Below are 16,307 nucleotides of genomic sequence, written 5' to 3' on the forward strand. Positions count from 1 at the left end.
TCTAATGAATCTCAGAACATTACAGATGGAGCCATTCAGCAAGTGCAATCCTCTTTCAAAGTCCAGTTTAACCAACTCCTAAAGCCATTCTTTATAACCCTGCTTTCGCTTTTTCCAATTGTTTATCCAATTGTCCTTGAAGCATAGAGTTGACTATAACAATCAAAATGTTTCAATATCCAATGTTACAATCTCTTGTTTTCTCCCCCATGATTGAACCAATGATGAGGTCCTTAATTCCATTGGAATAAGACCATAAGACATGGGAGCAGAAGTAGGATATTAAGCCCATTCAGTCTACTCCAGTATTCCATCACATCTGATTTATTATCACTCCCTCTCAACCCCACTCTCCTGCCTTCTCCCTGTAACCTTTTATGCCCTTACTATCCAGCAACCCGGGTTCATTTCCTGCCGCTGTCTGTAAGGATTTGTACGTTCTCCCCGTGACCACGTATGTTTCCTCTGAGAGCTCCAATTTCCTCCCACAGTCCAAAGACATACCGGTTGGTAGTTTAATCAGTCATTGTAAATTGTCCTGTGATTAAGCTAGGATTAAATTGGGGGATTGCTTGGTGGCACAGTTCAAAAGGCTGGAAGGGCCTACCGCATGCTGTATCTCAATAATTGAGTAAATAATTAAGAACCTACCAACTCTGCTTTAAATATACTCAATGACTTGGCCACCATAACTGTCTGTGGCAATGAATTCCAAAGGTTCACTGCCGTTTGGCTAAAGAAATTCCTCCTCATCTCTGTTCGAAGGGGATGTCCTTCTACTCTGAGGCTGTGCCCTCTGTTCCTAGACTCTCCCACTTCAAGTAACATGCTATCTAAACCTTTCAATATTTGATAGGTTTCAGTAAGATCCCCCCCCATTCTTCTAAGCTTAAGTAAGTCCAAGCCCAAAGCCATCAAGGTTCTGCACTCCATCTTTTGGGACAGTTGATGCTGATGGGGCTCGTAAAAGTTGGTGGTCTAGCCCCTTCTAAAGTTGTTGGGATATGTCCCTCTTCAGCTTGCTTCTTTACAAAACTACATTGTTTTGTGCTTAACAAAGGTTATGTAACACTGGAGATTGGAACTCAAATTGATGCCAATTCTACTCCCTCTTTAGCATCTGGAAGCTTTTACAATTAAAGATTTCTCAAATCTTTATGTTAAAAAAAGAAAGACCACCTTCTCTGGCCTACACACACAACTGTGATCACTCATATTTGGTATTATTCTACCGTATGCCCTCCGTACCCTCTCCAAAGGCCCCATCCTCACTGGCTATATTTGGTGTCCCAATTCCAGCTGCAGACAACAGTTTGCGTAGGCCAACAACCACGAGAAAATCTGCGTAGATGCTGGAAATCCAAAGCAACACACAGAAGATGCTGGAGGAACTCAGCAGCGTCAATGAAAAAGTGTGAACAGTCCACATTTTGGACCGAGATCCTGTGTAGGCTTAGTACAACCTTCTGTCGTTTGCACTCTGTTTAGGTTCCCATACCTCTAATGCACTGAAAATTTCTAAAAAACACGTGCTATAATGGGAAGTTGGTGCTATTTCTACTCAACCTTCAGCCTCTGGAAACATGCACTATTTGAACATTTCACATTAAAAAGAAGTCCAACCTTTATTCTCAGAAAAATAACATCATCACCTTCTATAACCTATACACAAGTATGATCACTCATGTTCTATTAAATACCTTGTACATCCTCAACAAAAGCTGAAGAACCTGTTGACAGAGTATTTTCTGTCTTTATGCTTTATTAACTGTGCTGTCAACTCTTCCAACCAACCTAAAGGATTTGTGCACAAAAACCATCATTCCCAACCTTCTTGCATTCTTTTTAATCCTTGAACATTGAGAATATGCTTTACTTCCTCCTCTTTTTGCCAAGCTAGCTGTCAATGAATGCCCTTTATATTCGTGACTGCTCTGATCTCCATCTCCCTGCAACCCTCTTGGTTTTAAGTTCTGACAAAGCCGCTTGGACAAAACATGCAGCTTCACTGGAACAACAAGAGCCAGACGTGCTGCATTCGGTTTTATTAACAGCAGCAAAAATACCTGGCGACTCCAACATTGTGACCCAGAACTCCCTCCGTTTGCAAAGAGAGGCTTCTTCTGATCCAGATAAACGGAAGATGTGTACGCAATGCGGGTGGTCCTGATTGCTGAACTTGGTGACAAACATATCAAAATTCTATAAGCAAATAGGAAAGAAAGAATTATAACTCTATTGCTGTGTAAAGTATAAATAGGCACATTTAATCCAATGCAGCAGTTGAAGTGTCTGTCCCCGATACCAACAATCTATATTATGTATAAATAGATACATAATATAGTATATTTATTTTATATTATTATGAATTATATAATAACGGTTCCTTAAAGTTGTTATAGCCGGGGGTGGTAATGGGGACGAGCTCCCACTACCTATTAAATTCTCCAAATGGAGTGTGTCTCAAATAGCCTCTGACAACCAAGTCCAGCTCTCAGCCTTCACGTGTGGCTTAGCTACTAAGCCCAGCAGATCTATTTCTACTGACAGGAGAAGGGGCAAAGGCAGGTTATTGGCACCTTAAAATCAGTCACTTCAGGCAGATGGGGCTCATCAGCCGTGGATGACAGCTCATCTAGCAGAAGGAAAGCTCAGATCTGAAACATCCGCTACCTTGTGGCTATATCCTCTTGTGGAAGGGGGAGGCTTCGGGAGTAAACCCTGAGGAAAAATCTGGAGCTGGAGTCCCTCAGGTAATCCCATGCTGAGTTTAATGCTGACTAGCAATTTCTGTGATGCCACTGGTGCTAACTTGTATTGGCCTCTGGCTTTCCGACAGATTCATCAGCTGTGTGGAGAGGGAGAGCCTGCTACCTGGACAGGCCAGGCAACACACCCTGGCCTGCGTATCATGTAGACAGCTAGGGCACAAAGTCCATGGTTTATCCTGACCAACAGAGGGCTTCAACAAGTATATGATATATACTATTTTACAGTTACTGTATTTGTATAACTTTACTTAACAAGTCTTCTAAATAAAGATCTCAGTAAGAAGGGTTAGAGTAACTAATGACAAGTTGTATAAATGATCGTAACATTGCGGCAGAGGAATGGAAACTTTACCTGGCTGACAAAACATTTGTGAGAGTAGCCTAACTGTGTCAGTCGCACAACCTCTGTGGGAATTTCATAGCTCACTACATAGAGATGGTGTTCCAATGGGGTATCCTTAGTACCTTGAAAATAAACCAGGCGAGATGCTTCATTCACCCATATCTGTCAAAAATGCACGAGTTGAGAAAACGTCAATCCAGACTGTGTTATTAAGTATTAACACAGAAACAAGATGCTATCCACAATCCTTTTCAGAAGTATTAGGCACATATGCATAGCTACAGTGCCCAAGACTTTTGCACTGTGCTGCAGTAATGTTATGTACTGCACTGTACTGCTGCTACACAAAAAAAACAAATTTTATGACATATGTGAGTGATGATAAAACTGATTCTGATATGAGTCTCTATTGTGGACTGAGAGTGGGAGGGGGACAGGGAGAGGGGAATCATCGTTGGGAAGGGAGAGGGGAGGGAGCGGAAGGCACTAGAGAGACTTTCTGTAATGACCAATAAAGCAGTTGTTTGGAATTAGATGACCGTGCCTGGTGTCTCAGGGCAGGGTGGGTCTGCATCTGCACCACACCCCCTCCCCGTCCTGGCACTCCTTCTCTGCCAACTGTCCCATAACCCTCCCGCAGTGCTCCACCCTCGCCACTCTCAACCTCCTTTGCTCCCGCCAGATTTACAAACCTGCTCCCTGCTCCACGTTGACAAATACAGTACTGTGCAAAAGTCTCAGTCAGGCAACTGCTTCATCATACTTTATCCTAACGAGACCCTGCCTCATCCACTGAAGTTAGACCTCTTTCTTCCAAGAAGTTCAACCTCTTCCTTCTTAGTTTAACTTGCCTTTCTTAATTATTCATCTAAATCTTAAGGAATTTGGTCCACTTGGGCCACTTCACTCCCCAGCACTAGATCCAAACATGGCTTTATCTAGCTGGACTGTGAACACCTCAAAGGTGTCCTGAATACACCTAAGAAATTCCTCCCGATCCAATCCTTCAGTGTAATATTATCCCCATCAATAATTGTACAGTATAATTAAATCTCCCAACATCACCCTTTTACAATACCTGCTCCTCTCTGCAACTTCCTGTAAAATCGATTCTCCAATTTCTGCTCAAGATTCCCATCACATTCTCGTTTCCTTGTTAGTTCTAACCAATCAAGTTCTCTTCTTGCCCTCTCAAGGATATCTCCCTTTCCAACAACATTATAGTACTGAACCACACCACACCCCACCCCACCAACCCCCTACCCAAACTTTACAGCCATTCAGATAATAGAAATTCGCTCTTGCGTAATCCACAAATTATTCATATACAGAATGAAAGTGGTCTTATGGAATTTTTGTGAAAAAAAACAAACACATTCCTTCCTCTACAACTAAACAGTTGTCATTGTCTTAACACAATATGTACACACCGTAGACCCATGTCTCCCAAGCACTTCCCAGTCTCCAGTGGTCAAAGGTAATTCTTCTTTGATTGGACATTTAAAGTCATCTGAGAAAACAGTATGTATATTAATTAGCTCTCATGTTAGATTGGAGTAAATTAGAACTTTTAAGAACTGACTTAACATTTCTTTAAATCAGTTTTCATTAGTATTTAAGGTCCAAGCACAACCTTTTTGCAGAGAAAGCATTATTTGCTCAAGAGACAATTGTGAGTTTAAGCAAACTAGAACTTTACCGTGGACGGTCCCAAGCCTGGTTGTGAAAGGAGGAGGGTTGGGCCTGGGCCTAGCAACCCCAACCTGTAAAAACCCAGAGCTACAGAAATGACAACAGAAGCTCCAAAGATCTCATTCCTGGGAGGGGACACCTGGAGCCAATTTGAAAGACTGGCCCAGGACAGAAGATTCTGGTGAGCCGCTGTCCGTAGCCTATGCCCCAGTAGGAGTGATAGGCTAAGCATACAAGGGCATTTTGTTAATGTGCGTTTATCATTATTGGAGAAGTTCTAGAATTCTCAAATTAGTACCAATGTGGGAGCAGTACCATCAGGACAGAAGCCTCAAAAGAACACAACTTTCATCTGAACAGCAGAAGGTAAGAAGATATCTAGGGTATTCCCAGTCTCAAACACATCCCAAAATCTTAAAGGATTCTGGACTGAGATCAGGGAGTTAAGAAAAGGTGAACTGAAGTACACTTAATTTCTCATTGTCATGTTCACTTAATGGACACATTGGAGTACAACTATTTATTGGCTGCATCTGGAATGTGTGGACAAAACTTTTTTTTATTTACTCAAAGCAGTCATTCAACAATTGGAGAAAAGCATGGAATCTGACAGAAATGGAAATTACTGATTTAGCTAAAAAAATTTTATAAAATGTCATTTAAGTATCAAATATGATTAAAAGCAAGCATCTGCAGACTTTCTTGAGTTTAAAATATGATTAAGGTCATCCAGGAGGGATGTTGAGAGAAAACAATATGTCAAAGGCAGCACTGTAGTGTAGTGTTAGCATAACGCTATCACAGTGTTAGTGACCTGGGTTTAATTCTGCCGTACGTACGGAGTCTGTACAGAGCTTGTACTGTACTTTCTCCCCATGACCCCATGATCATGTGGGTTCTTTCCAATATTGATACTGATACTGAGGATAATAGCCGCAGAAAAGATTAAGCTGAAAAGACTAAATTTAGTCTGTCAGTACTTATACAGCATCTTTAACACATGGGATATTAAGCAGCTCATTGGCTTTTCCAGGACTAATTCATTCAGGATGAAATATTCATAATAGTTTTAGAAGCACAGACTTTCATTCAGTAATTACAGCAGTACAAAAATGTGTAAGATCAGACAAACAAGGAGGACCAAGTTGAAAAGTAATAGAAACTCCTCTCTTTCATATACCTCAGTTCAGTTCACTCTTGAATTTGAAATGCTAAACTTGAACTCAACAATTAACATGAATTATTAAGATAACAGTAGCACACAAAATGCTGCAGGAACTCAGCATATCAGGCAGCATCTATGGGGAGGAATAGATGGTCGATGTTTCGGGCCGAGACCCTTCATCAGGACTTCATTAGGGTAACAGTTTTTATAACTTACAATGTATAGTGAATAATGAAATACCTTAAAAGCCAGGTCTTGTTTTGGGAAAAAAGAAAGAAGAGTTCTAATAGCTGCTATTACACATGGTTTCAGATTTAACTACATACAAGGCTCTGTTTTCCCAAAGAGTGCCTACCTGGAGATGGGGAACTCCCACTGGACCGTTTATACTTGGACTCCTCCAAGGCGGTTGTAATTTTGTAGAGATGCCGAAAACCAGTTTTACATTCAGAGGCAAAGATGAACTGAATTTCATCCTCCTTAGTTTGAGGAAAGATATGAATTATATCATGGACCTGCAGAGAAGAGGAGAAAACTTCATATTCAACCCACTGTACATCCGTGGCTTAGCCAGGTCCACTTCAAAAGGGTGAACGGATCCATATTAATGTCTCAACCACAATATTGATTATGACAGCAGCTAGTTTATGAACTAAAGAGGTGGCTGGTACCTACGTTTATCCAAATGTCTGTTGTTTCCTCATATATGATCAATGGTGTTATGCTGTCAGGCACAGATTCCATAAGCTTCTGCCGTTCCACTGCATCACCCACCACTGGGATAAACAAAGCAGGGGGGATCAGAACGATCTGGAGCCTTGTTTGGGGCCGATCCAACAGGATGGCCCAGGCGCTATGAGAAAACCAGTATTTTACACATTCAGATATGTTGACAATATTTAGTTTGATTTGATTTTTAATAAACAGGGTTTATACAATTGAAAGAAAGGCAGTAATGAAAAAAAATTATCTGGGATGAATTTAACCAGTCCCATCATCCTTGTATAAAAATTAACACAAAAAATTAATGACAGAAAAAAATTCAGAATCCCAAAGTATATTTGTTGGAACTTAGGATCATATTGAGGTAGGCCCACTCTTTAAAATTATTATATAATGCTCAATATATGAATACTCAGTCCAGTGAATTAATATTCAAAAGCCTGGTATTCAATGCTTTAAAATAATGAATACCCTGTCTTTTGACATGGATCTTCCAGAAGCACAAAGACAGAATATATACTTTCTGAAAATAGTTTGACATAACACAGGAATGAAACAATTACTATTATCAGAAAACAGGTTTTAGAAAAATACAGCAAATAAGTAAACAGTAATTGAAGAGGTGTGCCTTTTTAAAAATATAGTTTCTTAACACAGAGACTTTTAATATCTGGTACCTCACTGTATACACCTCTGAATGGATCGCCACTATTTCAATATTGAGACAGACCATACAACATTTCAGAGCAGGGTATATATGATGTCATGTGGATTTCACAGATCTACAGTGGCTGAACAGTATCTACAATTAGACAATTTGTACTCTAAGAAGCGTACATTTCTTGCCTTTCTCATTTATGTTATGATTATAAACTAATCAGTAACATACGCACTATTTTCCTTCTCGTGTCCATCCAACCCGTGCAATGTATTCAGTTCCTTTAAAAAGAATCTCAAATGGTTGGACCAACTCCTTGTCGACAACACTTGCAATCTAAAGAAAAGCAACAACACCTCTGTTACTTTGGTTGAAATTTTGCACACTTTAAATTTGGTGGAACTTATAAATACTCACCCTTCCAATGGCATTTACTGTTACTTCCGACATCTTGAAAGTTATCTTTGGATTCAGAGTTCCTGCAACATTGAAAAAAATGAATAAAACATAAGCCATCTGTGAAATAGAGAGTTTGATAATAATTAAGTTCACAGATACACTTCTTTTTATACTTAATTATTATCAAGTGAGAAAAGGGTTAATAAAGGAAATTAATTCATTTATTGCAGACAGTTTAATTAAGTTATTTCACTGGAACCTTGTTAACACTTGAATTGAAATCTCAAAGGCTTATTCCAAGATTCATTTCCACAGTATTCACAGGAGGCACAGAATGACATTATTTGTGTTCACTCTATTAACAGATATCCCCTAGAAAAGTTAGTGAACATATTGATGTACTGGGTTACCACAAAATATAATGGTGGTGTAGCTTGTATCTCTATCATATTCCATCTGTGAAAGAGCTTGTTTGTCCCTGAGCTTTGACAAATGTGACATACCTTCATTCATAAATGTAATTTACAATGAAGTACAATTAAATGGCACATGCATTAGTCAGTACTGACAAAGGCAAGCCTACTCTAATTAGCCTGCCAATTAATGTGACACATGAGATTTCAACCTACATGCTGGAGAACAAATGGGGCACAGTACAAAGTGACTCAATTTTAGACCCAGATACAAAGCTTGATGTGAAGTTATACACGTTACTCTGGAGAACTTACTTACCGCCCAGTACACCACTGGTGTTTAGGGCAGCAGTGAAGGTCCTCCATCTCTGGTGGTGGTCACAGTTTTCCTCATCATAAGACCATAAGATATAGGGGCAGAATTAGGGCACTTGGCTCATCGAGTCTACTCCGCTGTCTCATCATGGACGATCCAATTTTCCTCTCAGCCCCAATCTCCTGCCTTCTCCCCGTATCCCTTTATGCCCAGACCAATCAAGAATCAATCAACTTCTGCCTTAAATGTACATAAAGGCTTGACCTCCACAGCTGCCTGTGGCAAAGAATTCCAGATTCACCACTCTCTGGCTAAAGAAATTCCTCCTCATCTCTATTCTAAAAGGACACCCCTCTATTCTGAGGCTGTGTCCTCTGGTCTTAGACTCTCCCACCACAAGAAACATTCTCTCCACATCGACCCTTATCAAGGCCTTTCACCATTCAATAGCTTTCAATTAGGTCACCCCTCATTCTTCTGAATTCCAGAGCCATCAAACTTTCTTTATATGACAAGCCATTCACTCCTGGAATCATTTTCGTGAACCTCCTTTGAACCCTCTCCAACATCTCTGTAACAATCTTCTCTTTATCAGCCTGGTTTGTTAGTCCTGGGCTGAACCCCTGAACCTGGAGGACCGGTGGACTGCTCTTGATCTAGCCTCTACCCTTTGACCTGTTTGGCGTGGGTGACCCTATCAAGAGTCAAAGCATAAAGGCCACACTCTAGCCAACATAGCTCTCCAGGTCATTGAGCCTCCAAACCTTCAAACTCTCCAACAAGTTTGTGGTCCTCTGAAGAAGGAACATGAATGACTCCCTGCTGGATAATCTGAGAATGACGACAAACTGGCCTCAAGATATTTTACTGCACTATTGATCTGGACTTCAGGGAAAGTCACCAAGAAAGTGTTTGAATTTCATCTGCTGACAAGTTTGAAAGCCACTTATTAGTTGTAGGGTAGGGGAGATAGTAACAAAACCCTTAAGAGGAAGTACATCTGAAGTCTGCAGTACTTCCACTAGATGAAACCCAAACCTGAGAATACACCTGGAGAAAGGCCAGGAAATTGCTTTGGTAGAAAATTTTAGAAGGCAACAAAGATGCAAAGACCTTACCATTGCTCTCTGTACAACTTCAAACTGTGCTGATCTTAATCCAACTACAACTGATGCCAGATGCAGAAAGATATCAATTCAATGTCTACAAACGTTAATTTGGACAAGTTTCTAAAACAAGAATTTTTTAAATATAGACTGCTGAAACAATAATTTATTCCCCATCTGGAGTCAAATGAACTTTGGTGATCTGAGTCAGGTAATCTGGAGTCATAGACCCTGGTCAACAAACACCTCCCCCTCAGTCTAAATACTGTGTAGCTGGGTGTTGGACTTCCTAATGGACAGGGCTCAGATAATCAGGATGTACAACCGCTCCTCCCTCCCCAGTATCCTCAACATCCCCAGGGCAGCGTGCTGAGCCCATTGCTGTACACTCTGCTCACACGTGGCTTCTCGGCCAAATACCCAAGCAATCACATGGTCAAGTTCACCGATGATGTGACATTGGTGGGACTCATCACCAACAATGATAAGACAGCCTACAGAGAGGAGGAGGAAGAGCTCAATGCCTGGTGCCAGGCAAACAACCTCTTCCTCAATGTCAACGAGACAAAAGAGATGGTAATCGGCTTCAGGAGAACTCGCACCACTCACATCCCCCACCCCACATTTACATCGGCGGCACAGAAGTAGAAACTGTGAGCAGTTTCAAACTCCTGGGAGGTGAACATCACACACAGCCTTTCATGGTCCCAGAACACATCCTACACAGTCAAGAAAGCTCACCAACGCTTCCACTTTCCGGGAAGACTGAAGAGAGCTTGATCTCACACATCTATAGTCATGGTGTTCTACAGATGAGCAGTAGAGAGCATCCTAACACGCTGCATCACTGCTTGGTAGGGAAACTGCTTTGCGGCAGACAGGAAGGCTCTACAAAGGGACAAGGGGTAGTCAAAACTGCCCAATGCATCACTGGCACAGCCTACCCGCCATTAAGGACATATCAATCAATCAAGGTACATTGATTATCAAAGAATGTACAAATTGTACACCTTGAGGTTTGTTTGCTTACAGGCAGCCAAAAAGCAAGAAACACAAAGAACCCAATCTTAAAAAAGACCATAACCACTGCGCAGAGAAAGATAAAAAAAAAAACAACACACATCACGCAAACAATAGATGCAAATGACAGCATTCTGAAGCAGACAGAGTCCTTAGGTCTGCTCTCCAGAGCAGCCAGAGTAGTAGGCCCAAGCCTCACTGAAGCTGTGCAACAGCTTACTGGTAGTTCAGAAGGCACGAAATACGACTAAAAACATTACTAATAGCAGCTTTCCTGAAGTAAATTGTGGTCAGCTATCACCACAAACAATGAAGCAGCAAGTAGTGGCAAAGCTGATTGGAAGGATGAGCTGTGCTGGTGTAAGGCAAAGCGTGTTCAAGATAGGGTCATAGACAGAGTTGGTATCGCTGTCGCTGTTGGAATGAACGATTTGGAGAGGAGGCCATATGGAAGAGTTTCGATGCCCATCCACCTAACCTGGGGGCGAGGTTGGATCATTAAAAGCACCGAGCAGATTTGGTGAGATCGAGAATGGCTTCGGGCTGTGTGGCCTGGGTGTGTCGCTGCTCTGGGGTCTGGGTCCTAGAGCGAGGTATTACCCAGTGCCTAGACAATTTAAGGCCGGAAAGTCCGAGAGAGGAGGCAAGGATCAGGCTGGTTTTACTCGCTCTCTCGCGATGTTCATTCCTCTCTGATGACTGTCGTCTCTGTGTGTTTTGCATATATACATTAAGGTGCCGGAAAAGGGCCAGTAATATCTGAAAGGTCCCACACAACCTGCTCATGGATTGTTTGTCCCACTCCCATCAGTGAAGAAGCTAGGTAACATCCAGGGCACGACCACCAGACTTAAAAACAGTTACTTTCCCAAATCAACACCTCCACTCACTAACTCCACCACTGTTTTATTATTTCCCGATAATAATCTAATGTACAGCCTAGCATCACTCTATGGACATACATTAATCTTTTGTATAGAAGCTATTTTATGTATTTATATTTATTGTGCTTTATTATTATTATTATCGTTGTGTTCTTCATCGTTTGCGTGTATTTTTGCGCTGCATCGGATCTGGAGTAACAATTATTTTATTCTCCTTAACATGCGTACAGGAAATGACATTCAACCATCTGGAACCTTGAGGTCTAACCACTCAAACCAGAATTGGAAGACTGGCTTGTACATCCATTCATGAGTGACGGGTAGCGCAACGCTATTACAGCTCGGGGCATCGGAGTTTGGAGTTCAGTCCTGGTGCTATCTGTCAGGAGTTTGTACGTTCTCCCCATGACCGCGTGGGTTTCCTCCGGGTGCTCCAGTTTCCTCCCACAGTCCAAAGATGTACCGGTTAGTAAATTAGTTAGTCATTGTGATTAGGCTGGGGTTAAATAGGTGGGTTGCTGGGCAGCACAGCCCTTTTGGTCTGGAAGGGCCTGGCCCGCACTGTACTCTAAATAAATAAATATTATTCTTGTGCTCTTCAATGGAATGCTCATTTCCCACACCCTAATTTAAGCATCAGGCTGATTCTGTTTTCCCTTGCACCACGCTTTACAAATGTTCATATTTTGTTAGCATTACGAATGTGTAACCTGGGTGGCAGGGTGGAGATACAACTCTACCAAAGGAGGTATAAGGCACTCCTTCCCTCTGCTAGCCTATAGGTCACCCTTGAGCAAGGTGTAGCAACCTTCTTAGTCCCCCGATCAAGGTCACTTGAAGCCATGGGAGCAGGTGGTGGATGGTTGTACGAGCAGCTGGTACATATCTCAAATTCTGGTTCTGTGACCTCTGATGCCAGGCAGACAATTCCTGAAGAGTATTGATAATGGCTGGGGTCACTGCCCAGAAGAACACAATGGCAATCACTTCTGTAAAAAAATTTGCCAGGAACAATCATGGTCACGGAAATGTTGAGTTAAGTTTCTCAAATCAATGCAGTCTTTGCGGTGAAAACATTGCTGCAAGACTGTTGGATGGGGGGCTCTGGTCAACATGTTCAGACCAGTTAAGGGAAGTAGAACTGTTGCCTTTATCCAGAAACCATTTGTGCTCCAGCTGGGTTTTCATAATGACTGAGAATTTTATAGTGACCCTGACCAGATTACTTAAAGTTCTTGGCACTCATCGTGAGATTTGTATCACGTCTCCAGTTACAAGTCCAGATATCTGAATTACTAGTGAGATAGACACTATGGACCTAAACAAACCTGTGTAAAATTTAAAAACATATAATGTGTAAAATGCAATTCAATCATTATACTGGAGGGAATGTATTTTTTTAAAGATTGCTATGATTCAAACACACAAACAAGTGTTAAATCTGACCGCATTAGAATATTTTCCTCGAAAACTAACAGCTGAATTTTAGCTCCAGGTGAAGTCAGAATCCATTAAACACCAAGGAAGGAGAAAATATTTAACTGTCGACTCAAGTGAAGGCTACTGGGAAGGAGAATCACAATGGAATGCAGAAAGGAAGAAGAATCTACAACAGCTAGATAACTTATTGCAATCAGAAAGAATCTGGGTGAATAATTCACTGAGCGTTTTCAGGCTGTGTACAACCACAGAATGCTAGACGCCCTCAAGTAAGAATTCTAATTCCATATCTTTTCCAATATAACGTCCACCCTTCGTCACCTGGCTGACCTTCTGTCCGTCATTCCCTATAAAGCTCAGCTCAGTTAAAATTCTGCACAAGCTGTCACTCGCTCTTTAGCCACAAGACCATAAATCTATGATGGCTCCTGGACTCCAAAATTCTCATCTCTGTAATTTCTCTAACTTCGTACTTGTCTGAGTTCTTTGCATGTCTCTAGCAGAATATTGTTTATTCCAAAGTCTTTTCATAGTATTGAAGGTCACTTCAACTATTTAGGACGTCAGATGTAGCATTCCTTTTCAATTACTTTTTCTGCTTCTTGTTCCTCCTTTAAGACCATCCTTAAAATCCACTCTGTAATTGAGCTTTTAGACATCACTACAAAAGCAATCCAGGACTTTACAAAAAAAGCATTGAAAGGTACTTTGTAGATACAATCCAATGCAAAAAAGGTCTCCACGTGCAGAAAACCTGAATTAAACCCAGAAAATGCGCTGCAGATCAGGCAGTGCCTGCAGAGAGAGAAAACAGAAGTGGTGTTTCAGGTCAATGACCTTTCATCAGAGGACAAGAAACTACTTATGGTGGGATTAATTCTTACTAAAACAAAAGATGTAAAGACTCAATTTTTGGTCTAAACTCTGCTGAATCACAATAAAACTGCCACGAATGTCACAAGCAGAGAGGTAACATACACAAGATTTCTTTATGTCAAGGCATCCAATGAAAGATCATCAAGTTGAAATGATAATAAATGTACTTTGAATCTTTAATTCTGTTCTCCAATCTGCTGAGTATTTCCTACATTTTCTTTTTTTCCTCTCTGTGAAGGCAAATCATTTGCATTTAGAAGATATAGATGCTAATACATTTAATTAACAATCAATTTGTAGGACACTATATGAAGTGAAAGACCAGATTTCAATGGAATCCAGACTACTTCCATAATACAAATACAATTTCACTGACTATTTCTGCACATTAACAATGGAGGAACTATCAGCATTTAGGGCAAGAAAGAAATATATTTTTCTTAAGTACTATTCAAAGTTGTGTGTCGGGTTGGAGATGTGTCTCTATCAAAGGAGGTGTAAGGTGCTCCTTCCCTCTGCTAGCCTCCAGGTCACCCTTGGGCAAGGTGTAGTACCTGCTTAGCCCCCCCCCCACCCCCAGTCAAGTCACGTGACACCATGAGAGCAGGTGGTGGATGGTCGTATGAGCAGCTGGTGCATATCACAAGTCCTGGTTATGCAACCACTGACGTCAGGCAGACAATCTCTGAACAGTACTGCTAAAGGCTGGCGTCAGTCGTCTTGTAAGGACATTACCCAGAAGGTGGTAACGGCAAACCACTTTTGTAGAAAAATTTGGCAAGAACAATCATGGTCATGGAAAGATCACGATCACCCACATCACAGAATGTGGCACATAATGAAGACGATGACTATTCAAGGGTGCGCTTATCTGTGACTTTAATGAGAACTAAGCAACTGAGTGCCAAAGGGCAGATATATACCACAGCTAATTTAACCAGAATATAACTCTGTTACAACACTGTAAGCATAATGCCTTGAGAGCTGATGAAATATTGGAAATCAGATATTCCACTATTTGCTTACAACTTGGAAGACGATTTGGTCCATCAAATCTATGCTGATTCTCAATGCAATCCAACTGTTCTACTTATGTCCTTGTAATTTATTCACTTTCTCTCTCATGTCATTTACTCTCCCTCTTTCTCCCACTTACATCACAGGTTATTTACAATAGCCAATTAACTTACCTACCAGCACGTTTTTGGGATGTGGAAGAAAACCTGAGCATCCAGGAAAAACGCTGCAATCAGTACCAGGGGTCAGGTTCGAACCTGGGTTACGGGAACTATGAGGCAGCCGGACTACCTACTGTGTGACTCCTCGATGATACATTTTCTACTTTCTCCGGATGCTATATTTTGTCAGCTGAAATGCTCTTGTCTGCCAGTCCTCGTGCCTCAATGGCTCGTCATTGCCACTTCCAAGTGAAATGGTTTGTGGATGAATTTTTTTTTTATCAAGGTAAGCAAGACAAAGCTCCCAGATTCAATGGGAGGTCCTACCTACAGAATACAGCAAAAAGTCTGTACTGAAATGAACTGACATCTAGAGACTGAAACCTTTGGGGAACAGAACAGTAATAATTCCCCTAACATGTGCTCATGATCTTCCAAGGTGGCTGCATTTGTGCATCTCTAGGAAATACTTTACTTTATACTTTATCGTCGCCAAACAATTGCTACTAGAACGTACAATCATCACAGCGATATTTAATTCTGCGCTTCCCGCTCCCTGGATTACAAATCGATAGTAAATATTAAAAATTTAAATCATAAATCATAAATAGAAAATAGAAAAATGGAAAGTAAGGTAGTGCAAAAAAACCGAGAGGCAAGTCCGGGTATTTGGAGGGTACGGCCCAGATCCGGGTCAGTGTCCGTTCAGCAGTCTTATCACAGATGGAAAGAAGCTGTTCCCAAATCTGGCCGTACGAGTCTTCAAGCTCCTGAGCCTTCTCCCGGAGGGAAGAGGGACAAAAAGTGTGTTGGCTGGGTGGGTCATGTCCTTGATTATACTGGCAGCACTGCTCCAACAGCGTGCAGTGTAAAGTGAGTCCAAGGACAGAAGACTGGTTTGTATGATGTGCTGCGCCGTGTTCACAATCTTCTGCAGCTTCTTTCGGTCTTGGACAGGACAACTTCCATACCAGGTTGTGATGCACCCTAGAAGAATGCTTTCTACTGTGCATCTATAAAAACTAGTGAGGGTTTTAGGGGACAGGCAAAATTTCTTATAAAGTTACTGACATAATGAGGATTCCACTTCCAAGCAAGTTATTTTACCAAATGTACTTCAGGATATTTTGAAGTGGGATAAGGTGATACACAGATGCAGTTTTTTTATTAACTGAAGAGTATTGATAACCAATGTCGATATCTGATATTGGTATGAAAAATCTTTATATTGAATACATTTATCTACCTGCAGAGTAGATGAAATAAATGCTGGACGTATTCGGTATTCTGCTTTATATCATACAATACCCATTGGATTCAGGT

The 16,307-nt window shown here is 41.2% G+C and overlaps 1 protein-coding gene across 1 annotated transcript in view; it reads right to left on the reverse strand.

Annotated features, from left to right (window-relative positions):
• LOC140209745 (dipeptidyl peptidase 8-like) overlaps positions 1-16,307 on the reverse strand; it is a 58,347-nt gene that overhangs the window by 16,804 nt on the left and 25,236 nt on the right. Inside the window, exons 8-14 of the mRNA XM_072278161.1 lie at positions 7,770-7,831; positions 7,588-7,688; positions 6,647-6,824; positions 6,327-6,486; positions 4,545-4,624; positions 3,124-3,276; positions 2,067-2,202 (exon numbers count right to left, since the gene is read on the reverse strand). Of these exons, the coding sequence (XP_072134262.1) occupies positions 2,067-2,202; positions 3,124-3,276; positions 4,545-4,624; positions 6,327-6,486; positions 6,647-6,824; positions 7,588-7,688; positions 7,770-7,831 (870 nt within the window). The remainder of the gene's footprint in view (positions 1-2,066; positions 2,203-3,123; positions 3,277-4,544; positions 4,625-6,326; positions 6,487-6,646; positions 6,825-7,587; positions 7,689-7,769; positions 7,832-16,307) is intronic.

Source organism: Mobula birostris, chromosome 14 (assembly GCF_030028105.1).
Source record: "Mobula birostris isolate sMobBir1 chromosome 14, sMobBir1.hap1, whole genome shotgun sequence".
NCBI lineage: Eukaryota > Metazoa > Chordata > Chondrichthyes > Myliobatiformes > Myliobatidae > Mobula > Mobula birostris.